Below are 26,114 nucleotides of genomic sequence, written 5' to 3'. Positions count from 1 at the left end.
CCGCATATTCTCCTGCTCCCACTCCTGCCCACGCTCCCACCCCAGGGCGTGTATCACACTGCATATAACACAGTGGTAGTGCTGGAAGGGAGGTGGAGGCAGAATACAGCAGCAGTAGCGGTACTAGCGACATTTGTATAAAAGACTGAAAAGACGCCGGGGCAGGCGGGTCACCCCTTTCTTCCACTTCGGGGAACATAAAGCGGCTGTAGTGGGAGTGGCAGAGTAAACACATCAAGAGTCACGGCAAGAAAAGTTGCAGGAAAGTAATTCGCCACTTATGCTACCCTTTCCTACCCCTGATCCAGGATAACTTGGAAGCTCGGTGGAGCTTCTGGTAGCAAGAAAGTCTGTGTGAGAGGGGAAAGAAGAAAGAAATCCCCCCAACCACTCAAGGAAAGAGCCTGAACACCGAGGAAGCACGTAGGAGCTAGCTACACAGAGGAATCAGACACAGAGGAACAAGGCTAGCAGGTGGCGAAGAACTGCTGGCCTGGCTGAGAGCTGGTTGAGTCGGGAACTGAAGGGGGGGCCTGTCACCTGACATTAAGGTACTGTGACTTGTTGCTGACCTCACACATGTTATTTCTTTTCCTCTGGCCTGGCTTTGACTCGCCCTGATCTGCTCCGCTCTGCCCTATTTTGTTTTTTGTTGAACCTCAGTCTGTCTGCAATTGTGATGAAAGGGGTACTCAAGGTCGGTGGACTGTTCGTGGATCAAGTACCTTGTGACCGAGTGAGTGCCCGTATTTCAGAGTGAATTAGAAGGGCGTAGCAGGAAAATCATAGCCAGAAACATACCAGATACATACTAGGTCCTGGTGGATCGTCAAACAACTCTTGACAGGAAAATTGGTTTTCTGGGAGAGTACATCCAGGATAAAAGCAGATTATAGTAGAAAGGAAATAAAAAGATCAGGAATAAATAAAAATGACTAATAAACGTATGAGAAGGAGTAGGTCATTCCTTAGTCGGGCCTGCAAAAAACCCAAATCAAACCCCCTAAGAAACAAGGGGGTGCAACACATAAATGTAAAAAGTTTGAACTCTATCCTCCCATTTCTTCTAAAGGATTCTTGTGAGAAAATAATGGTCAAGGCAGGAAATACATTCGGCGTCAACAATAATATCCATCAAGGTTCCGCCCAGGGTTCCGCCCACGGTAATGATTTGAATATCTTGACGGATGATGGCTACACTGCCAGGGAGGGATCAGCTGTTCTGAACGCCTCCCCCCTCCTGAGTAGGTCCAACCAAGCTGAAATTATGGAGTTTATTCTTCCCGATATTGATTCAGATGAGGTGCCCGGCCGCAGAATTGCCACTCAATTCATCCCAATAACGCCCGTAGTAGCACAATCGAATATCGATTCCCCTATGCTAAAGCTCTTTAGTAGTACTCCTTCGGACCACTTTCTTTCAGATATAAGATCTTCAGAAACCCGAAACTTAGTATGTCCACCAGAACAACACAATCCTTTCTGAATCCTTTAATGTCTCGAAAGAATCCTATCGTCTATTTTGGAAATTCTCGAAAAAATCCATAAAAAACTCTGATCACACTCAAGATATTCCTGTTTCCATTCTAAAATTCTTACTAGTAAATCAAAATGTGAGCCACTGTCCCGACGAGTCGGCCAAGATAATCAAAAAGGAGGTATGTAAAGGCTTGGGTCTAAATATAAATGGTACTTGTTTGCAGGTCCCAATTGCTGAAGACTTGACGAACACAGGTGAAAGGTTCTTCCACTCCAATAAAGGAACCCAAGCAGGAAAACCACATTTGGACGAAGTAGTCACTACACTAGTGAATTTGGCCCCCAAAGAGAATGAGATATATTCCCTGGTGTAGGAAAGTACCATCTTGCCTGGCATGTTACCCCCATATTTCACTGTATGTATCTTGTTTTAGTCTTGTGTCACTGGGACCCTGCCAGGCAGTCCCCCAGTGCTCATAAGTATGTGCACTGTATGTGTTCCCTGTGTGATGCCTAACTGTCTCACTAAGGCTTTGCTAACCAGAACCTCAGTGGTTATTCTCTCTCTGCTTTCCAAATTTGTCACTAACAGGCTAGTGACTACATTTACCAATTCACATTTGCATACTGGTACACTCATATAATTCCCTTGTATATGGTACTGAGGTACCCAGGGTATTGGGCTTCCAGGAGATCCCTATGGGCTGCAGCAATTCTTTTGCCACCCATAGGGAGCTCTGAAAATTCTTACACAGGCCTGCCACTGCAGCCTGTGTGAAATAACGTCCACGTTATTTCACAGCCATTTACCACTGCACATAAGTAACTTATAAGTCACCTATATGTCTAACCTTCACCTGGTGAAGGTTGGGTGCAAAGTTACTTAGTGTGTGGGCACCCTGGCGCTAGCCAAGGTGCTCCCACATCGTTCAGAGCAAATTCCCCAGACTTTGTGAGTGCGGGGACACCATTACACGCGTGCACTATACATAGGTCACTACCTATGTATAGCGTCACAATGGTAACTCCGAACATGGCCATGTAACATGTCTAAGATCATGGAATTGTGACAATTCCATGATCCCCCGGGTCTCTGGCACAGAACCCGGGTACTGCCAAACTGCCTTTCCGGGGTCTCCACTGCAGCTGCTGCTCCTCCTGCCAACCCCTCAGACAGGTTTCTGCCCTCCTGGGGTCCAGGCAGCCCTGGCCCAGGAAGGCAGAACAAAGGATTTCCTCTGAGAGAGGGTGGAAATAGGTGTGAAGGGCTGGGGAGGAGTAGCCTCCCCAAGTCTCTGGAAATGCTTTGATGGGCACATATGGTGCCCATCTCTGCATAAGCCAGTCTACACAGGTTCAGGGATCCCCCAGCCCTGCACTGGCGTGAAACTGGACAAAGGAGAGGGGAGTGACCACTCTCCTGACCAGTACCTCCCAGGGGAGGTGACCAGAGCTCCTCCATTGTGTCCCAGACCTCTGCCATCTTGGAAACAGAGGTGTTGGGGGCACACTGGACTGCTCTGAGTGGCCAGTGCCAGCAGGTGACGTCAGAGGCTCCGTCTGATAGGCTCTTTCCTCTCTTGGTAGCCAATCCTCCTTCCTTAGTAGCCAAACCTCCTTTTCTGGCTATTTAGGGGAATTCTTCAGATAACGAATGCAAGAGCTCACCAGAGTTCCCTGCATCTCCCGCTGACTGCTCCAGGACGCCTGCAAAACCGCAACAAAGTAGCAAGACGACTACCAGCAACATTGTAGCGCCTAATCCTGCTGGCTTTCGCGACTGTTTCCAGGTGGTGCATGCTCTGGGGGTAGCCTGCCTTCACCCTGCACCGGAAGCTCCGAAGAAATCTCCAGTGGGTCGACGGAATCTTCCCCCTGCTAATGCAGGCACCAAAAGACTGCATCACTGGTCCTCTGGGTCCCCTCTCATCCTGACGAGCGTGTTCCCTGGAACACAGCAACTCTGTCCAAGTGACTCCCACAGTCCAGTGACTCTTCAGTCCAAGTTTGGTGGAGGTAAGTCCTTGCCTCCCCACGCTAGACTGCAAAGCTGTGTACTGCGTGATTTGCAGCTGCTCTGGCTCCTGTGCACTCTTCCAGGATTTCCTTCGTGCACAGCCAAGCCTGGGTCCCCAGCACTCTGTCCTGCAGTGCACAACCTTCTGAGTTGTCCTCCGGCATCGTGGGACTCCCTTTTGTGACTTCGTGTGAACTTCTAAGTGCCTGTTTGGGTACTTCTGCGGGTGCTGCCTGCTTCTGTGAGGGCTCTCTGAGTTGCTGAGCGCCCCCTCTGTCTCCTCCTCCAAAAGGCGACATCCTGGTCCCTCCTGGTCCTCATCAGCACCCAAAAACCTCTACCGCGACCCTTGCAGCTAGCAAGGCTTGTTTGCGGTCTTTTTGCGTGGGAACACCTCTGCAAGCTTCATCGCGACGTGGGACATCCGTCTTCCAAAGGAGAAGTTCCTAGTCGTCTTCTTCCTTGCAGAACTCCAAGTTTCTTCCAACCGGTGGCAGCTTCCTTGCACCTTCAGCTGGGGTTTCCTGGGCTCCTGCACCACCAGACACTGTCGCGACTATTGGACTTGGTCCCCTTGTCTTACAGGTGCTCAGGTCCAGAAATCCGTTGTCAGTGCACTGCTGGTGTTTGTTCTCCCTGCAGAATCCCCCTATCACGACTTCTGTGCTCTCTGCGGGTAGTAGGTGTACTTCACTCCTACTTTTCAGGGTCTTGGGGTGGGGTATTTTTCTAACCCGCACTGTTTTCTTACAGTCCCAGCGACCCTCTACAAGCTCCCATAGGTCTGGGTCCATTCGTGGTTCGCATTCCACTTTTGGAGTATATGGTTTGGGTTGCCCCTATACCTATGTGCTCCTAATGCAATCTATTGTAATTCTACACTGTTTGCATTACTTTTCTTGCTCTTACTTACCTAATTTTGGTTTGTGTACATATAACTTGTGTATAGTACTTACCTTCTTACTGAGGGTACTCACTGAGATACTTGTGGCATATTGTCATAAAAATAAAGTACCTTTATTTTTAGTAACTCTGTGTATTGTGTTTTCTTATGATATTGTGCATATGATATAAGTGGTATAGTAGGAGCTTTACATGTCTCCTAGTTCAGCCTAAGCTGCTTTGCCATAGCTACCTTCTATCAGTCTAAGCTGCTAGAAACACCTCTTCTACACTAATAAGGGATAACTGGACCTGGCACAAGGTGTAAGTACCGCTGGTACCCACTACAAGCCAGGCCAGCCTCCTAAACCTAGACAACCTCTTTTCTAGTATGAATTCACCGCACAATATTCTACCATTGGCCCATGATGTCCAGAAAAAGGAACCCACTCTAAATCCTCAGATGGCTCCATTCCCAATCTTTCTTCCTGAATATCATCTATCTTTAAAGTCGATGGATCAAAATGAAATCGTCATGGAAAAGACTAGTAAAGCAATTAAAACAAGAGGGAAAACGACTGGAAAAAAAGGAACTGGCGACTTTCTAAAAAGAAAGCACAGAAGGTTAAGTTTGAGGAAAGGGAACAGGTGGAATCTACAGACGAGTTGGAACAGGTCCCCTTACTCAAGAACTTTTCAGAACAAGCCTGAGGGGGCGACTCTTGTTGTACTGCTGCGAGATCATGGACAGACAGATCTTCCAGGTGACACATCTAGTGCTATATCTGATTCCATCAACGTAATCCTGCCTGATACTGCCCCACTAAGAGCTATGGACATTTGCCCTCAGATTCATTACTCAGAAAGCGGGAGAAAAATTCAGAAGGGATAATCCCCTTGCTGGGCATATGGAGATACCGGACTGCTTGGAATTCTTGACTATATTTGACTCAAATATATGCCGAAATCGTTCCTTTCTACTGTCTTGCTTTTTGGAAATAAAAGAACTCAATTGAGAGTACTGATATTGTCTTTCTTGACCACAGTATAGGGGGGCGTAAGGGAAAGGAATGGTTTTCCTCTAAAACCATTTTGAAATTAATTCGGTTAACTATGCCCAACTCCAATGCAGGGGCATAGATGTTATCCCAGTTCGGGAGAAGTCAACGTACCTTGGTGAGCAGTATACGACTCTTAGTTTAAACTCCACAAATACTATCGTGATCTGGGGGAGGGGAGGAACATTCTTTCACCTCAGGCGAAGTTGTGCAAGTTTCCCTATTCCAGGGTACAAGGGTAGTGAATGTGTTGGAAGGTCCCAAAGATCAGGGCTCCAGTCCCAATCAGGAAAACTGGAATTGGTTAGCGGGGGCCCTGAATAGATCTCAGTGGAAGGGTAAATTGATACAGTCAAGTTACTAACACTGACCTCTCATTGGTCTCTTGGAATGCTGAAGCACTAGGGAAAGATCGGGGTAAATTAAATGTATTAGAAATGGGGTCTTTGGTTGACAGTCAGGTTACCCCCTGTTCAAGCAAGGACCCTCACTCTAGTCTGGGTAAAAGAGAATCACCCTCAGCTAACCCCTGCTTACCCCCTTGGTAGCTTGGCAGAGCAGTAGGCTTAACTTCAGAGTGCTAGGTGTAAAGTATTTGTACCAACACACACAGTAACTTAATGAAAACACTACAAAATGACACAACACCAGTTTAGAAAAATAGGAAATATTTATCTAAACAAAACAAGACCAAAACGACAAAAATCCAACATACACAAGTCAAGTTATGAATTTTTAAAGATTAAACTAAAAAATAGCGCTTAGAAACAAAAATGCTTCGATGAGATGTTAACACTGCGTCGTGACGGAGTTGTTCCCAACAAGCTGACACCAGCGGCGCCGGACACGGAGTCGTGTAGACCCCCAAGTACAGTACCTTTGGTGAAGAGTAAAAACAAGCCGATGCGCGAAGTCAGGGATCGCGGCATCTGTGCGAAACCTTGAATCCGCGCACTTCGAGCGGCGTCGGTCACGACATAGTGCGGCGACTTCCACGGAGTCGCGGACTTCAGCGGGGCTGCAGCGGCGTTGGGCCTGCGAAGAGCGTCGCGTTCCAGCGAAGGTTACGGCGTCGGGTGCAGGCGGCGTCACCGGATTCAGCAGTGGCGTCGGTCTGAAGTCATCCGAAGTCGATTTCCTTGGATTTCCACCAGCTTTCTTTTCAAGGGCCCAGTGACTGGATAGGGCACCACTTGTCAGAGCAGGAGTCTCTCCAGAGACTCCATGTGCTGGCAGAGAGAAGTCTTTGCTGTCCCTGAGACTTCAAACAACAGGAGGCAAGCTCTAACTCAAGCCCTTGGAGATTTCTTCACAAGATGGAAGGCACACAAAGTCCAGTCTTTGTCCTCTTACTCTGGCAGAAGCAGCACTGCAGAAAAGCTCCACAAAGCACAGTCACAGACAGGGCAGCACTTCTTCCTCAGCTATCAGCTCTTCTCCAGGCAGAGGTTCCTCTTGGTTCTAGAAGTGTTTCTAAAGTCTGTAGATTTGGGTGCCCTTCTTATACCCATTTTAGTCTTTGAAGTCACCTTTCTTCAAAGGGGACTCACACCTACTTGTGAAATCCTGCCTTGCCCAGGCAAGGCCTCAGACACACACCAGGGGGTTGGAGTCTGCATTGTCAGAGGCAGGCACAGTCCTTTCAGATGAGAGTGACCACTCCACCCCTCCCTCCTAGCAGAGATGGCCAATCAGGAAATGCAGGTTACACCCCAGCTCCCTTTGTGTCACTGTCTAGTGTGGGGTGAAAAACAACCCAACTGTTAAACTGACCCAGACAGGGAATCCACAAACCAGGCAGAGTCACAGAATGGTTTAAGCAAGAAAATGCTCACGTTCTAAAAGTGGCATTTTCAAACGCACAATCTTAAAATCAACTTTACTAAAAGATGTATTTTTAAATTGTGAGTTCAGGGACCCCAAACTCCACATGTCCATCTACTCTCTAGGGGAATCTACACTTTAATCATATTTAAAGGTAGCCCCCATATTATCCTATGAGAGAGACAGGCCTTGCAACAGTGAAAAACGAAGTTGCCAGTATTTCACTGTCCGGACATATAAACCACATTACTATATGTCCTACCTTATCCATACACTGCACCCTGCCCCTGGGGCTAGCTAGGGCCTACCTTAGGGGTGCCTAACATGTAAGAAAAGGGAAGGTTTAGGCCTGGCAAGTGGGTACACTTGCCAAGTCGAATTTACAGTGTAAAAATACACACAGAGACACTGCAGTGGCAGGTCTGGGACATGATTACAGAGCTACTTATGTGGGTGGCACAACCAGTGCTGCAGGCCCACTAGTAGCATTTGATTTACAGGCCCTGGCACCTCTAGTGCACCTTACTAGGGACTTACTAGTAAATCAAATAGGCCAATCATGGATAAACCAATTACATACAATTTACACGGAGAGCATATGCACTTTAGCAGTGGTTAGCAGTGGTAAAGTGCTCAGAGATCAAAAGCCAACAGCGACAGGTCAGAAAAAATAGGAGGCAGGAGGCAAAAAGATTTGGGATGACCCTGCATAAGCAAAAGTCCAACACGACCCCCTACCAGCCTAAAGCCAGGGGAGAACAATCAATACCTTGATGTACTTCCCTGATTGGGGCGATAGAACAAGGACGCAGGCCCACAACAGCAGGGGCATGTTCCAGTTCTACGCCTTCCTGACTCCAGTTGGATCCCTCTGTCCATACTCTCAGGGCCCACTAAGCTAACCCATGGGGAACCCTTCTCCACATCTGCAGACACCATCTGTGCAGCACCTAACTTTACTTTGCTCACAGAGGTATCCCAATGGCCAGATAGCACCACCAGGGCCAACACAGTGGTGTTGCCCACTCCACCCCCGGGGTGTGACTCTCTCCCCCCCCTCTTCCCCCTCCCCCCCCAGGGGCAACTCTGTCCACCAGGACAGCAAGCCACAGTGGCCCCAGACAACTGTCAGGGATGAGAGCCCGACCTCAGGCCTCTCCAAGCACTGTGACTGCGGAGAGTGGGGGGCAGTAGCCCCAGATGCCTGGCACCCCTTGACCACTCTCTCTTCCACCAGGTCAGGGATGACAACCTGACCCTGGTCCTCCCCTCTGGGGCTCTGTACCCTCCCTGCAGAAGCGGCACCCCCAGAGTAAAAAACTGTCAGGGTGCTTGTAGACGCAGTCCTGCACTATTCTTCCACCAGTGCAGGGATGTTAACCTGCAACTGGTCCTCCAACCTGGGGTCTGTACCTTCAGGTTGGACTAGGGCCAGGGGTGAGGCTTCCCTCCCCCTGCCCTCCCTTCTGGGGTCCTGCACCCCCCAACTAGGAGTGGCCCCCTCAGAAGACAACATGGGATTGGCACTGTTAGCAGTAGCCCCTTCCTCCAGGTCAGGGGGGGCACCCTGAACCTGGTCTTCCAGTCCAGGGTCTGTACCCTCAGACTGGACCATTGCCTGGCAACCCAGGACTTTCTGGGGGGCATACCTACCCCCCACCAGGTTAGAGTTTACCCTCTGAACCTGGTCATCCAACCCAGGGTCACCACCCTGCGGTTGAACCACTGCCTGGCACACCAGGACTTCCAGGGGCGCACACCTACCCCCCTCAAGGGACACACTGTCCCCAAGGCCACACAAGAGTCTGGCTGGCGCAGGTCTCCTGACCTCTGCCCATCTGACAGAGTCTGGATTCCCCCCAACCCAGAAATGGTCTCACCGAGGTCATTCCTGGGGGGCTCTGCTCTCAGAGCTGACCCTCCAGGTTCTCCACTGGGGTCCGCAACCCCCTCTCAACCCTCTGTCTGGACTTCTGCACCCCCTCACTAGGAGTGGTACTGCCAGACACCAGAACTGGTGGGACGCTGGCTACAGCCGCCTCCCCCAAGTTCTCCTGACACTGTGGGATCTCCCTCAACAGATGGCCCTATGGTACAGGCTAGGCTCCCCTCCTGGTGTTCCCTCATGGAACCCTCCAGGACCTGGGACCGGATCTTGGGCACCTTGGACCTCAGCCCATCCCCATTCCCTCTCCTCAGAGACTGGACATGGGGTCCCTCACCCATCCCACTACACTGGGACCTACCTGGGACACTACAATCCTTCCCTACCTCACCTGGTTGGGAAATACCTAGACCACTCCTCTCAGGAGCCCCCCCCAAATGCCTCTTCAGACTCTCTGGTACTCACCAAGAGGTCTGCCTCCATTGTCGGCTCCCTGGGGTCAGAGAACTCACACTCCACCTGGTGTTGGCGTAGCTCTGGAAAATAAGGACTAGACATATGCTCTCTAGCAATTACATCACTCAACCCCTTACATGCATTAACGAAAGTACCCTTCACCCAACCATCCAGTGACTCTGCTTTGAAAAAGCACCCCACATCACCCTCCTGAGACTGGTGAGACAGTACCTGACTGTCCCTGACACTCAACCCACACTCTTCTGGGATGTCTTCACACTCCATAACCAGGACTTCTACCTGGGGGGAACCCCTCTCCCTGTCACTCTCAACTAGAGTCAGTAGAGTGTCCCTCCCACCAGTAGGAATATGACTCCCCATGCCAGTTCCCCAATCCACTTCAGGGACCCTGTGCATCACTGGAGCTACCTCATACCCCTGAACCTCCTGGCGTGTGTTAACTCCCTCCTTCAAGTAGGGCACTACATCTATGGGCATGTGCACTTCTTTAGCAGTACTGGATACAAGATTTTTGCTGCCACCATCTGAACTGGACTCAGCCCTCATGGCCTCCAGCTTCAGCTCTTCACAGCTCAGCTCTTGAGCTGTAATCCTTTCTTTTTCCAGGTCTAAGGCTCTCTTCTCCTCAGCCCTCTCAAGCTCTGCATCTAGCTCTTCCAGACTCCGGATTCAAGCTAGGAGCCAATAATCTCTTTCTGTTCCCTCCTCAGGGCCACTGCCCTCCTCCTCAGAGTAGTCCTCCTCCTCAGAGTAGTTATCCTCCTCAGACTCATTTGGTGGTGTTGCCTGACAACGTTTCAATTCATACTGAAACAGGGCTGACTCAAGATCCTCCCTTCTGGATTTCATGTTCACAGCCAGTCCTCTTTACATGCAGAATGCTTTAAACTGCCACTTTTTATACATAAATAGGTGCCAGAAATTTACTTCCATTCTGCAAAGGCTTCACAACCAAAAACCAAAGTCCAAAAATATTAGCAATACTTCCAGGAGGACATCAGAGAACAAAAAGCAGAATCACAAGACAAGTAGTATGTGGTCACGTAGTGGTCTGAGCTCAAAACAGTAGTGTACACTTAATCACTGTATGTCAAGTACAAATACAAGTCCAAATCCCAACCGCTGATCACCAATGTTAGAAATGGGGTCTTTGGTTGACAGTCAGGTTACCCCCTGTTCAAGCAAGGACCCTCACTCTAGTCAGGGTAAAAGAGAATCACCCTCAGCTAACCCCTGCTTACGCCCTTGGTAGCTTGGCAGAGCAGTAGGCTTAACTTCAGAGTGCTAGGTGTAAAGTATTTGTACCAACACACACAGTAACTTAATGAAAACACTACAAAATGACACAACACCAGTTTAGAAAAATAAGAAATATTTATCTAAACAAAACAAGACCAAAACGACAAAAATCCAACATTCACAAGTCAAGTTATGAATTTTTAAAGATTAAACTCAAAAAATAGCGCTTAGAAACAAAAATGCTTCAATGAGATGTTAACACTGCGTCGTGACGGAGTTGTTCCCAACAAGCTGACACCAGCGGCGCCGGACACAGAGTCGTGTAGACCCCCAAGTACAGTACCTTTGGTGAAGAGTGAAAACAAGCCGATGCGCGAAGTCGGGGATCTCGGCGTCTGTGCGAAACGTTGAATCCGCGCACTTCGAGCGGCGTCGGTCACGACGTAGTGCGGCGACTTCCACGGAGTCGCGGACTTCAGCGGGGCTGCAGCGGCGTCGGGCCTGCGAAGAGTGACGCGTTCCAGCGAAGGTTACGGCGTCGGGTGCAGGCGGCGTCACCGGATTCAGCAGCGGCGTCGGTCCGGAGTCGTCCGAAGTCGATTTCCTTGGATTTCCACCAGCTTTCCTTTCAAGGGCCCAGGGACTGGATAGGGCACCACTTGTCAGAGCAGGAGTCTCTCCAGAAACTCCATGTGCTGGCAGAGAGAAGTCTTTGCTGTCCCTGAGACTTCAAACAACAGGAGGCAAGCTCTAACTCAAGCCCTTGGAGATTTCTTCACAAGATGGAAGGCACACAAAGTCCAGTCTTTGTCCTCTTACTCTGGCAGAAGCAGCACTGCAGAAAAGCTCCACTAAGCACAGTCACAGGCAGGGCAGCACTTCTTCCTCAGCTATCAGCTCTTCTCCAGGCAGAGGTTCCTCTTGGTTCCAGAAGTGTTTCTAAAGTCTGTAGATTTGGGTGCCCTTCTTATACCCATTTTAGTCTTTGAAGTCACCTTTCTTCAAAGGGGACTCACACCTACTTGTGAAATCCTGCCTTGCCCAGGCAAGGCCTCAGACACACACCAGGGGGTTGGAGTCTGCATTGTCAGAGGCAGGCACAGTCCTTTCAGATGAGAGTGACCACTCCACCCCTCCCTCCTAGTAGAGATGGCTAATCAGGAAATGCAGGTTACACCCCAGTTCCCTTTGTGTCACTGTCTAGTGTGGGGTGAAAAACAACCCAACTGTCAAACTGACCCAGACAGGGAATCCACAAACAAGGCAGAGTCACAGAATGGTTTAAGCAAGAAAATGCTCACTTTCTAAAAGTGGCATTTTCAAACGCACAATCTTAAAACCAACTTTACTAAAAGATGTACTTTTAAATTGTGAGTTCAGGGACCCCAAACTCCACATGTCCATCTACTCTCTAGGGGAATCTACACTTTAATCATATTTAAAGGTAGCCCCCATATTATCCTATGAGAGAGACAGGCCTTGCAACAGTGAAAAACGAAGTTGGCAGTATTCCACTGTCAGGACATATAAACCACATTACTATATGTCCTACCTTATCCATACACTGCACCCTGCCCTTGGGGCTACCTAGGGCCTACCTTAGGGGTGCCTAACATGTAAGAAAAGGGAAGGTTTAGGCCTGGCAAGTGGGTACACTTGCCAAGTTGAATTTACAGTGTAAACATACACACACAGACACTGCAGTGGCAGGTCTGGGACATGATTACAGAGCTACTTATGTGGGTGGCACAACCAGTGCTGCAGGTCCACTAGTAGCATTTGATTTACAGGCCCTGGCACCTCTAGTGCACCTTACTAGGGACTTACTAGTAAATCAAATAGGCCAATCATGGATAAACCAATTACATACAATTTACACAGAGAGCATATGCACTTTAGCACTGGTTAGCAGTGGTAAAGTGCTCAGAGTTCAAAAGCCAACAGCAACAGGTCAGAAAAAATAGGAGGCAGGAGGCAAAAAGATTTGGGATGACCCTGCATAAGCAAAAGTCCAACACTTGTGTTCAATGAAGATCGACCTGATTTGCATTCAAAAGACCTGGTGTTTAAATGACTTCTCATGCCCGGGTTACACGGTTCTAAGTAAAAAAGCATTCCTCTCCAAAAAAGGGCGTGCTAAAGGGGGTATTGCCATGCTTTTAAGTGAGATATAACTGGGAATTTGATAGCCTCCCCGGACTAGAAATCTTTTTAAAATAGTGTGAGTACATGTTAGGGGGGAGAAGGCTGGAAAATTTCCCTTGAATATTGTAAATGCATATATCCCCCCTGAAAAGGAATTCGATAATATTCTGCAACAATAGCTCAAACACGTCTGTGCTATAAGAAATTCTGCCAACTTAATTATAATGGTGGACTTAAACTGTAAAATTTCTAATTCCTCGCTCCACATCTTTTGTGACCCAGACAGGGAAAAAGCACTGAATAGTCCACCTTTCCTATTCCCTCCTAGAATTAGGACAGACAAAAGAGAGAAAAGTTTGAGGTCTTGGAGCAGTATTATTCTGAATGGGCGCTTCTATTCGGATTTGCCTGCAGCTTTCACACATAAGTCTGTCAAGAATGACTCTATTATAGACTATATTTGTACCTCATACAACATCGCTCAAAGAGTCGAAGATATGGGAATAATAAATACCCTGTACAGTGACCACATGATTCTAAAACTTACCTTAAAATTACAGTTAGGGGCCATAGATCCATGGTCTATAAAAGGCACAAACCCTTCAATTAACGGAACAAAATAGGAAAATGTTTTGGTCGACAGCTCAAAATAACATTGATTAAGCCATTGTTGGAAAACCTTTTTGGAACTATGCAGGTTTGGGGAAAATACGCTTTAACACATTTTCCCAACTTAATGAGTTACATTATTACGCGTAAGCAGCTTGAGCGTAGTACATCTGGAATCAAAAAAGCTCAGCTGCCTATCATGAATCTGAATAGAGAAATAAATAAGTTAGTAAGGCGACAGCTGGAGCATAATTCTAAGGAAATGAGTAGGAAAATAATACATCTTAAAAGAAGAAGGACGCGGCTGAAACTGGCGGTCCGAAGAAAAGAAGAGGATTATAAGTGGATCGCATTGAGGGAAGCAGCCGTAAAGAGAAACCACAGTAAATTCTGGGCTATCATCTCAGAGGGGTGCGGAAACTGTAAAACTCTATTTGCCCTCCGATAGCAGAGGAAGAATGGAAGTTGTATATCCAAGTCCTTTACGCTGAAAACAGATGTGCTGACCGTGGGAGAGAGGTAATAGTATTAAATGGAGGGGGAGAAATGGACAATACAGGTGCTCCTACTGTGGCTGAATTAGAAGGGATTATAACTTCAATGCGCTCATCGGGCGCCATGGGCCCCGATGAGGTTCCGATGACTCTAATTAAAAGGGAGCCTTTGCTTTGGGCAAAACTTCTTTATCCAGTATTTGGCGCCTGCTATGCCCATGGTAATATCCCGGAATCATGGACGGGTAGTATAATACGTCCTCTACATAAAAAGGGAGATAGAACAGTACCGTCAAATTACAGACAAATTGCCTTATTAGGTGCAACAGGAAAGATATTTGCGAAAAGCATCTTACTGCAACTAACCGATTGGGTTGAGGAAAATGGTATTCTTCCATTGGAACAGGCAGGCTTCAGAAAGGCCCATAATACTTTAGATAATATTCTCATAATGCAAACTATAATTGACAAATATGTCCAGACTACGGGGGTAACATTGTACGCTGCATTTATTGATTATTCCACAGCATTTGATAGAGTGGATAGGAAAATCCTGTGGAAGAAACTTCAAGAATTAGGGGTTCAGCCTTGTCTCCTGCGATTGGTGATCGCCCTGCACTCTTCGACCTGGTGTAAAATCCTCATGGGTGGAAAGCAGGGATTGGCTTCAAAATTTTCAACCAAAAACAGCCTGAAACAGGGATGTTTATTGGCCCCACTGCTTTTCTCCCTTTATATTCATGATCTCCCTAAAAACCTTTGGAGTGGTTTTGGCTACACTCGTGGTGGGTGGTCGGCCAATCGTATGCTTATTATACACGGATGACATAGTTGTGTTCGATCTTACCCCAAAAGGCCTAAATCAACACCTGGCCGCTCTAAATCTTTACACTTAAGAATCAATACATCGAAGTCTCAGGTTGTATGCTTCTCCAGGAAAAAAAACAGAAGGAAAATCTGTAACCCCTGGGTTCTGGGTCAACATAAGTTGGGACAATTAGATACATATTGGTTTTTGGGTAAGATCTTTTCTGCCTCAATAAATGAGCAAGACCATATTCACAATAATACTAATAAGGCTATTTCACACACCCAAGGTATGGAGGCTTTCTGTAATGCAAATGGTAAACGTCACTTCTTGCACTTATTGTCTGCATATTAGGTTAAGATTCCAACTACTCTCTTATATGCGATAGAATGTATAGACATACACAAATGGGATTTCCTTGACAACACAGAAGGCCATATTCTAAGGCGCATGGCCTCTTGTAATCACTCAACCCAAGGGGCAGCGCTAAGACTTGAATTAGGCATTAAGAATATTTTTGTGCAAGGCCTCGCAGCCGTAATTAGGACACATAGCCTTATCCATAGCAAGGAACTTACGCTGAGAAACCTGGCCTTCAATGAAATCTTTAACAATTTGAGAGAAAAATCCAGGTTTTTCAGAAACTACACCCATGCTCTTCGGCCCGTAGAGCTGGACTCGAACCTCAGTCTTTCAGTACCCTTCATAAATAACTTTAAAAAAAATCTTGGAGATAGTGACATGGTCCAAAGGCTTTTTAATGGACCTCAATGCATGTTGCCATAGAAGAGGTCTTGAGAAGTTAATCAATTCTGTAGCTATGAAATTGGTGCAACCTTACCTGTCCTGGAAGCTACCACATGGTGTGAGGTGATTTTGAATCATGATCAGACTTGATGGACTACCGCTGAGGGACCTTACTTCCAAGTGGGATGGTTCTACTAACTCCTGTGATTTGTGCCACGTTTTATTTGTCTGTCCCGCTTTAGCCGCACAAAGGAAAATATGGCTGAAACCCCTCTTTTTGTGGCTAAATATTAGATCTTATAGAGAGGCCTTAGACTTATGCTATACTCCTCGTAATGAAAGATTTTGTTATAGGATTTTTAATTTTTTTCAAGCTTTTCTGCAGATATTCTGATCTTTTGTGTTCTTTTTAAAAATGTACTATTTTATTATGCATTTATATGGTTCTGTTTTTTTTTTTTTTTAGAAAAGCGTGTCCTTTTATTATGTATTTATATGGATTTGTATCATTATTCATGTGGATCTCTTCGGAGTTCCAAATCATGAAAATAAAAATTGATTGATTGATTGAAAAAACCTCTGTGGACCCGTAAGGATAATTTCAATGTTAGACTTTCAGGATAACCTCCAGTTTTGTTAATTAGTTCTGTTCTGCTTTGATTCATTTTGTATGGTTATCCTGATAATCTGGGATGGGCCCTCTTGGACTTTGGACATCCCTGTTTTATGTAGGTGGTATCCTGTGTAACTTAACATCTGCCAAATAAAAAGGGTTCACCAAAAATAGCTATTAGCAGAAATTACACCAACATTCCAATGCACCATTACTCTGTTGAATCCAATCTTCAAATGAGTCCAAAGGGACAATGTGTTCTGGCATAGTGCTGGACACAGTTTGTAACTGGGGATTTTAATAGATGTTTAACAGTTTTATTCTATTATAGAGTAAATAAAAATAAGTTAAAAAAAGTAAGTAATCACCTCACTGGAATAACGCCACATGAGTCTTGGTCATGATAATAGCCTTACACCTGTATTTCTCATCATTGGTGTCAAGTTGACAAAAATAAACAAAAGAATACGAGGAATGAAACTGAAGATAAAGTCCTTATCTGTTCTAGAGTGTGGACCTGAACTCCATCACCTCTATCTGCCCCTACGTAAACAGTGCATGGTGGTGTTGTCACCTTACAATCTGTATGTACCCTGAGAAATACTCATCACAAATCTTAGTGAAATGCACTGTAATGTCCTATTCAAAGCCAAGAAATAGTCACCAGCTAAAGCTTGCATTACAATAAAAGGCACTTTAAATATGTCCACGCTTTTCCGCTTGATGTTAGTGGAGTCTTCAGGACAAAAGTTGTTTCAAGACCCAAAGGCTTTTTCATATATGTAGTATGATCTTGTGTTTTCCCAAATGTCAATGCTCTTTAAAACTGTTTGACAACAACATTTTATTGGCATTCCAATATTAGCCTTGGTGATCAATGATGTGTATATAAACCAGTGAATCATTTGTTAAATAGCTCTGTGGGATTCTTTCATGTTACTTCATTTTTACAGGCTCTCACGTCTATAGGGTGATACATTTTTTCTGACCATGAACATAAAGTTTACGTTTGTGAAGAGATTTCAATGAACTTTCATCAAAGATATTTGCCATCCAACTGTCTTGCTAGCCAAATCCAAAATCCCAAAGTGTCTCTAATTATTGACCACCACCAAGTAGCTTCATGATTGGCATCACTGGTTCCCATGGTTGGAGTGGCAATATGAATAAGTTAGTATGACAGCCAGTCCTGCCAACAATAAGGCCTATATGGACCTTGTTCAGAGTTGGGGGTAGAACAACAGTGTGGTACTTTCCAGTACTTTCCCAACATTTCACAGAACACAGGGCCCATGAATCTTACGGTGCTCCCTAGCCTGAGGTCATCGGTCACTCAGTCCAGGAACGAGAGGGGCTACCAAGGAACAAGGAAATTGGAATAAATCACCAGAGTTGATGCACAGTTGTCTGGCCTTTCCCCAACAGGTGGGACAGTAAAGATCAGAGGTGAGTATCCCAGGGATGTGACTTTCCCCTTCACCCTCTATGTCAAACAGGGGTGCCTGGCAGTCAGCAAAAAGACACAGTATATGCAAGTATGTATCTGGTATTTGTGTAGCGCGAATCTAGCCAAAAGGCAGGGATCTTTATGCAGGGAAAAAGGACACTTAGCGAGTGATAAGAGAGGTAGCTGGGTTCTTGGAGAAGAATTGTGCTGTTACTGCATCATGATATAGTGTCAGCCACAGGGTCACTAATGGGCTCTCCAGTCTGTTCTGCTGGCAAGTGGGACTTGAAGGGACTGCAGACATCCTGGGATTACACTGGGAGGTTTATATACAGTGGTGGAAGTGAGAAGAGAATTAGAAACTACATGGACACTGATGTACTCTCCCTTCTCTTCTCCATGACCCATACAGCTCTAACCCACAAGGATAACATTCATGTTTGTCAGACTACTAACCTGATCACCTAAAGACTTCCTCATAAAGACTTTCAAAAGGAAAAGACTGATTGCAACTACTAGGCATGCAGTAAATCCATAAGTATTACCAATACTGTTATACCTGTCAGTGTATACATACCATCCCATATTCTGAGACAGGCCTGAATTCTACAGTATTCTGGGATAGGTGTCTTGTGATTGGGCAACAGAAAATGGCCCAGCTGCTAAGGCCATACTCGAGATACTGCAAGGTTCCTCCTGATCTTTTCAACACTTCTTAGCTCAGTGTATATTGATATTTTCAAGGGTGGAAACCGAGAGATATCAGCAAAGTTCTAAATGCAAATTTTGCTCTGTACATGGAGCTTAGAATAGAAATACTGCTCAAAATTCACCCAAGCTATTTGACCTGGGAAATAATTTGAGAGGTCTTATACCAATAGCTGCCGCTTTAGAGATGATTTCACCAAGGACCTCGCTTGTGTGCAGACAAGTTCATTGGTCTACAAACGTATAATGAGTCTTTCACTCAGTCTTCCTTGCAAGTTACTTTACCCAGTCAAGGAAAGTAGCAGGTTACATTCTTACTCCCCAGTCAAAGGTCAGTTGTTTTGTGACACCTTCCAGGCTTCTGACCACTATACCAGGTAGGGCAGCCAAGCATCTCATCCCATCAAAGAGACGTTTTTAGGAGTTTATTTGTAACTCCATCTCAATGGGTCTTGTAAATCAGTGTTGTCTACACATAGACGTTGTAGATTATGCTTAATCTCCATTGTCTGACTCACTTCCATATATTTTTCAGTGAGGATGTTTAGCTTTGGCCTTCCCTGATATTGAGAAGACCTTTGATACAATAAGCTGTGAATTCTTTTCCCACACTGTAAACCGGTTTAACTTTGGATCTTAATTCACTAGGTAGATCAGGGTGTTGTACATGGCAACAAAAGCCAGGTTAAGGCAGAAGGTGGATATCTTAGAGCTGCACTTTAGAAAAAGGTATCCAAGAGGTATATCATTTTCGCCTAGGTAATAGAACCACTCTCAGTAACACTCAGAAATACCATGTGAGCTGAAAGTGGGAAATAGGAAATGTGGCCTGTCTATGTCTCTGAGATAGCACATTGGTATATTTGAGTGAAATGTGTCTGCCACAACAACTGAAACCATATAGTACTTTATCTGGCTTATGCACTGATTAGAGTCATGACTTTTTCTTCTGGCAGACATCCTATCTGGCTGTCAGACTCACATGGCAATTGAGGGTGATCAATACCTAATTATCCAATTGGCACACGTGCCACACAACATAGTGAACCTGCATATTATCCCCATACTCGAGGATTCGGAGGACCACATTGTCATTTGGCCCTCTTTGCCCCTCTTGTTGATGGATGGATAGCGTAGGCAAGATTAATATTATTATTATTAACAAGCATTTATAAAGCACTGTGTTCACCTCACAGGTATCTTGTTTGGCACTAGCAAACTGCCTGTATCAAATAGAACTAGCCAAAACTTTAGCTACCTGTTTACCTCATCTCCTACTTTTACCTACGGAAGAGCCAAGTTTTTAAGTTCCTCCTAAAGCTATACAGATTTCTGGCCGTTGTAAGAAAATATGCCAAAGTATTACATAGCTGAGCAGCATTCACCTGGAAAGATCTACCTCCAGACCTTACTTTCCTGAAGCTTGGTACACTAGTAGTTTTGCTGACGGAGACCGTAGCCGCCTCTGTAGCCTATAATGACAAAACGTATTCCTCAAAAGTGTTGGACCAGTACCATTTAGAGCTTTAAAAACTACACACATTGCTTTAAAAACAATTCTTTCTTTAACTGGTAACCAGTGTAATTCTCTTAAGGTGCTTAAGGCAGAGTCAAATCTGGATTTGTTAAGTGCAAGCTTCGATACCATTCTTCGAACCTTGTCAAGTCTATTGAGTAGATAATCAGAAACTCCCAGCAAAAGTGCACTACAGTAATCTATTCTGCTTAACACTGAGCATTGCACCACCAGCTTCATTGCTGGCTGAGGCAGAAACAAGATAATCTTCCTTAAATTTGGCAGCAGGCCGTAGCGTGTAGCCGCTGATCTGTTGATGTAAGATGGTAGTGCTTCACAGGTATATATAGAGGTTGTATGTGATTTCATAGAAAAACAATTTAATGGAATACCATTTCTGAAAAACCATGTCATCTAAATGTTTTAATGTACGTTTTCAGGATGAATGGCATTTACCATTTCATAAAAAACAATTCATAGAAAGTCTTTCTATCGAAATTGGCTTTGCCATGCTTATTTTCAAAGGTGTAAATTAAATAGTTTCAGGTCTTTCAGAAACATTTTTTTGTCAAAGGTACTTAGTTCAGTCCTTTGATCTATATCGTTTACATTGTCAAGCAATTACTTTGGATGCTTTTAATTCGCTGATCCCTTACTTCCCCTTGACACAATCCATCCCTGTTCTTTAAAAATGCCTACCCCACCTAAACTACCCCTATCTGTGACCTCTAAACTTCTCCTATTCCTAAACTCTTAAAGCCTTTTCCACTATGAAACTCTACCCATCTCTTAACCTAAAATCTCCTCACTACTGCTAATATCCACCCATTCTGGAACCCTAAAAATCCCTTTCTATACTTAACCCCACACATCCCTGATCCTTTAAAATCCTGCCCCACCCTAAACGTCACTCATCCCTGAACCCTAAAAATCCCTCACTACTCCTGAAAACCACCCATTCAGGACCTCTATAGACCCCAATCACCTCTAAACTCCTGCAACCTTGAACCCTAAAAAACGTTTCTACATATAGACTCCACCTATCCCTGAAGCCCCCACCACTCTAACCTCTACCCATTACCGAACACTGAAAACCCTTCCCCACCACAAAACTCTATCACTGAACCTTACAAACACTCACCAGCCCTACACTGCGCCTAAAAAGCTCAACACCCCTACATGCATCCCATCCCTGAACTCCATTTGTCTGTGAACCCTAAAAAACACCACCCTAAGCTCCACCCATGCCTGGTATTTCTAAAACCCTCACCTCTAAACTCCACCCATCTGTAAACCCTAAAAAACCCTCATCACCCCAAACATCAGCCATCCCTGAACCCCCAATAAACAGCACTACCCCTAATCTTTACCCATTAGTGTGCTTTTGGATGTTTCCCTCCAGTTGTATGCTTTGTGCCTTTGGATGTTTCCCTACAATTGTCTCATGCTGCTATGAGCATGAGAGCAGAGTCAGGATTGGCCTGAGCGCCCTGCCTTTGCACTTCCAGGCAGACTGGGAGCTGGTGCCTGCTCTCTGCAACCCGGCAACACAGCTCGGGATGGGGACAACTCAGTGCGCATGAGGGTTTGGCTGTGCCGAGATGGCCGGCCAAACCCACATATGCACTGAGGGGAGTGCACACCACTCCCCCTCCCTTCCTGTCACCAACCTATGATATTAATAGTATTTTTCACGTTTTGCAGCTGCTGCTGCTGACATGGGGATGGGGGCAACACATTAAATGACGAATCTGCTGTCAGTAGATGCATCCAGGTTGGGTATACTGATGTATGAAAATGTGAAGACATACAGATTAAGGTGCTGCTGTTTTTTTTTTTTTAGATACATGCCAGATTAGCTAGTTTGGCTGGGGGGCAGGGGGGCTGGGGAAGAGGGGGAGAGGGGGAGAGAGGAGGGATGGAAGGGTAGTTCCAGCCCAACCTCAGACTTTGCAAATTCTGATAAATTGCTGATGACGGAAGGTCAAAGGATATACTTCCTATATGAAGCAGTACACCATTACTACCCTAGACCTATAATGATCATGAGACATTACTGGGACCATGACCTTGGTACCCCTCTGACAATTGACATATGGGGCATAACCTACATATATGTTAAAGTGTCTAGTAATACACAGTTTAAGCTTGCACAATTCGTGTACACAATTTAACTCCCACCTGTAGCGATACATCATATTGACGCAATTTCTCCCACTAAATGTATAAGATAAGGTAAGGCGGCATCAGGATCATGTTTATGAAATGAACATGCGTAATGATCGTAATATACTGGAGCTTGTGGTGTCTGAGCTGAGGCTGGTTTTGGGACTTATTATTGAAAATACCATACACCGCTGAATATTAAGATTCTGCCCACTGCTATATAGGAGAAAGGTGTGATACTGGTTTGTTGCTCTGTGCCTCGTGCTTGCTCAATTCAGAGTAGCATTGTATTGGTTGCTAACTAATGGCCTTTAGTTTCCTGTGGGCTGAAAAGGTGTGTTTGGTCAGTGGTTGAAATTCATCTCCAAGAGATGGACAGACGCCAAACTTACAGAGGAACTCAATGATTGGTGTTTGTTGGACTGTAAACTCCACTACCCTCAGATGCCTTGTCACTGTAATGAATTGAAAACATGAATTTTGTATACTCTGACAGCAATATTACTGTTGCTATGCTATGAAATAGTGTAAACTGGTTACATGGGAGCTGATCTATATGTTCTAGCGTGTGGCAATGCTTAGTATGTGCTGTCACTTAATGTTGTTTCTGCTTGCTGATCTGCTGCATGATTATATTGTTAGAAATCCCAAAGAAAGTTTTGAAAAACGAAAACAATTGTAGTTGTTCATTGAGTTTCTCACAGGATTTGTTTTGCTCACAGAAAATAAAAGAATTGAAAGGAATGGGTGCGATTCTTTAGGTCCCCTCTGTTATGTTAGTGTATTCAAGCAGTATTTATTTCGTTTGGAAGAGCGAGAAGGGGTCATGGCCGTTAATAAACACCAGAGAATGCTTGGCTGGATGTCATGCCCTCCATTACAGAATTTGAAGGGTTCATATGCCAATAAACATCACGAGACCCGTGTGTTCTCTCAGATGTTTGTATCTAAAAGAGAACTTTGTTACATTACTCCTGCCACATTAGAATATTTTTTAGTATTCCACTTGATGGATGTTGGGCCTTTTTTTGGTACTGCCTTTAACTACAGAGTTACGACTTGGTGGGTGTTCACCACATTTCCAGTAGTGACCTATGTATCCTTTCCCTGGGGACACCCATGCTTCCACTTTCTACACTGAATGCATGACTGGTGAAAGTTAGATATACTCGCAGATAGTAAATTCCATCAGAAAGTGTACATTTCACACAACCTAAATTAATCTTTTCTGTTTGCAAATCGCTCCAGTGTAAGATTTTTGTGAATACGGACATTACAGTCTAGCATTGATTGGTTGGGTAATCTTCAGCCCAAAGCAGCTAAATTAAGTTTTGGCTGTGATTTCTCATTATTTTTTTAACGTTTCAAGTCAACCAGGCTGATTTAGCGCAGTATTTGATTACCACATACATTATTTGATTCATTTGTACATCTGGTGCGCCTGGCATACAGCGTTATGGCAGCTATTTCTCATTGAGCATTGATTGCTTATTTATCAGTCTGACAGATATGGCAATCAAAGCAAGTGCCTTTGAATTGTACTATTTTTTCTATTGACAAATGTTGTCTAATTTGTAAGAGTAAAGCCCCTTCTCTTATGATACTATATTTTGTCATTTTTTTTCACAATTTTTTGTTCAAATGTATTGAAATGCAAAGTATAGATAAGATACACTAAGAATTATTTGTGAGATCACAGAAAATCTTCGAATGATGGGAGTTATATGTGGTGAGATTATGTGCATTTTGGTTTGGTTGCAGTATAGTGAATTTAAAAAGCTATTGGTCAATTTAATTGTTCGTCTGGATCGATTTACCCCTTGGTTGGACTGTTCAAAGTTGTACACATTTGTACAAAAGTGTTATTCAGTTACTCACATTGATTGTCTATCCTTTGGATCTATACTTTTTGTTATATTGTGTTAACTATACCTGTACCACGTTCCAGCCTAGGTAACATTTTTCCTGAGTGTTTAGCAATCCAGCCTGACCAGTATCCCCATAACAACATAAATTATTTTTCTTTTTAAGATCTTGAAAATGTTCACCGACTTCTTATCCTTCATGGTTCTCTTCAACTTCATTATCCCAGTCTCCATGTACGTAACCGTTGAGATGCAGAAATTTCTGGGATCCTTCTTCATTTCTTGGGACAAAGAAATGTATGATGAAGAAATAAAAGAAGGTGCTCTTGTTAACACTTCAGACCTCAATGAAGAGCTTGGCCAGGTCAGATTTCCATTCTTTCCTTCTGAATAAAGTTAATACCTTATTCCGCCATACATCCTGTGAATAGAATTATATTTAACATACTGTACTGTTTTGTATGGAATGAATTATAGTTTAGTTGTGTATGGCATTGATGAATACATTAAGATATATTAGAAATACCATTGGGATGTGGTACTAGTGAGTGTCATTTAATAAGACACATGTAAGGGGGCATTTTTTTTTTTTTTACAATATGCATCTAACTACATAAACAGAACTAAACATTTGGGGGGAAAACTGTAGGAAATGTTCATGTTGCAGTAAATTACTCCTTCGGCTTACACATCAAATTAAATATTTAACAGGACCCCCTCCCAGTTTCTCTAACTTCTCATGTAACAATGAACAATCTATACCTTCCCACACTCCTTTATACCGTTCTTTGAAATCCAGATTCATAGATTGGCTAAAATATGCCCCATAACCCATGCCAGCTAAGAACCACAACTATACACAAAATCTCTGATTGGACAACCCAGTGCAGTAACCAGTTCAGCACACTACAATCATAAGAAATACCACAAAGGGACCTGCTGAACTGTTCTAAGCTACCAACACCCTGAAAACCATAAAACTGCAAGTCTATCCCTCACACCTCATCTTCCACCACACTGCTACTCGCTGCATTCCATAACACGAGACCCACACCTTAGTGGTCCTCACTCACAACATGGAAACACTTCGCACATATGATCACAAAACAAAGGTGATAGCCTTCCAACCACACACCCTACTTGGCATAGCTTGCTACAAATGTAGGTGAACGCTTTGGTCCCCATGTAGGGGTAGTAAGTGCTATATAAATGCAGCAAAACAATACAGTACAATACAATACTTGATCAGGGGAATAGAACAACACTACTTCCTCCTAACAACAGTGCTTCCTCCTAGCAAAGGAAGGGTTCATGGAACTTTACCATATATGATGCAGGTCTATCTTCTGTTGGAAGGCATAAATCAACCCTCTAGTTGGACCCTTTGCTTCATTAAGCAAGTGCATAGATTGTTGAAACTTATTGTAAGACCTCAGGAGACACGCAACCAAGTTCAGTGATAGTAAGCTGGAATAGTAGATTTTGTCCTAGAGCCTGGAGATTTAGTGTGTAAGGCAATCTCTGGTGTTGTCTCTCTGACAGCTGAAGGAGATCCAGAAACCACTGTTTCGGAGGCTGTTTTGGCAAGAATGAAATTCTTCCTTTTCTTTGACATTTTAAACTTTTTGATGAATTTTCAGGATCATTGGAACCCAGTTCTGGATAGCTGTTCAGGGCTATTCACAAAGGTAACTTAAGCCTGTGAGGATATTTACAAGTGTAATTTACTCTTAGACTTTTGAGTAACTTTACTATTGTCGGCTATTCTTAAAATCTGTGTGTAAAGTTACTGAAAAACTGTATCTTACATGACTTCACCTCCTCAAACAAAGGGTATAACCTACAAGTGTAAGTTACTACTAAAAAATAAAACACAGCAGTAAGTCTAGCATCACACATTGTCAACCCCTGATAGCGCAACACCCTCCAATGGACAATAATTGAGGTATTAAGTTAAACAAAAACCCATAAGAAATAGTGTGAAATGAAATTAAATTAATTCATATTATAAGTAATGATACGAATAACATATATAAAATACTTTTTGCATTTAAAAATTACTGAAAACCAAATGTTATTAAAATATGATAATGTAGTAAATACATATTTTAGTTTAGGTCCCTAACTCCATCATT

General features: G+C 44.4%; 1 protein-coding gene across 4 annotated transcripts in view; it reads left to right on the top strand.

The window, feature by feature from the left end:
• Positions 1-26,114, top strand: part of ATP11C (ATPase phospholipid transporting 11C) — a 589,522-nt gene that overhangs the window by 334,761 nt on the left and 228,647 nt on the right. For all 4 annotated transcript variants that reach the window (XM_069212455.1, XM_069212454.1, XM_069212452.1 and 1 more), the window contains exon 12: positions 24,146-24,343. In XM_069212455.1, the coding sequence (XP_069068556.1) occupies positions 24,146-24,343 (198 nt within the window). The remainder of the gene's footprint in view (positions 1-24,145; positions 24,344-26,114) is intronic.

This window comes from Pleurodeles waltl, chromosome 2_1, assembly GCF_031143425.1.
Source record: "Pleurodeles waltl isolate 20211129_DDA chromosome 2_1, aPleWal1.hap1.20221129, whole genome shotgun sequence".
NCBI lineage: Eukaryota > Metazoa > Chordata > Amphibia > Caudata > Salamandridae > Pleurodeles > Pleurodeles waltl.
The sequence above is the reverse complement of the archived record's forward strand: the minus strand, read 5'-3'. Positions and strand labels throughout refer to the sequence as shown.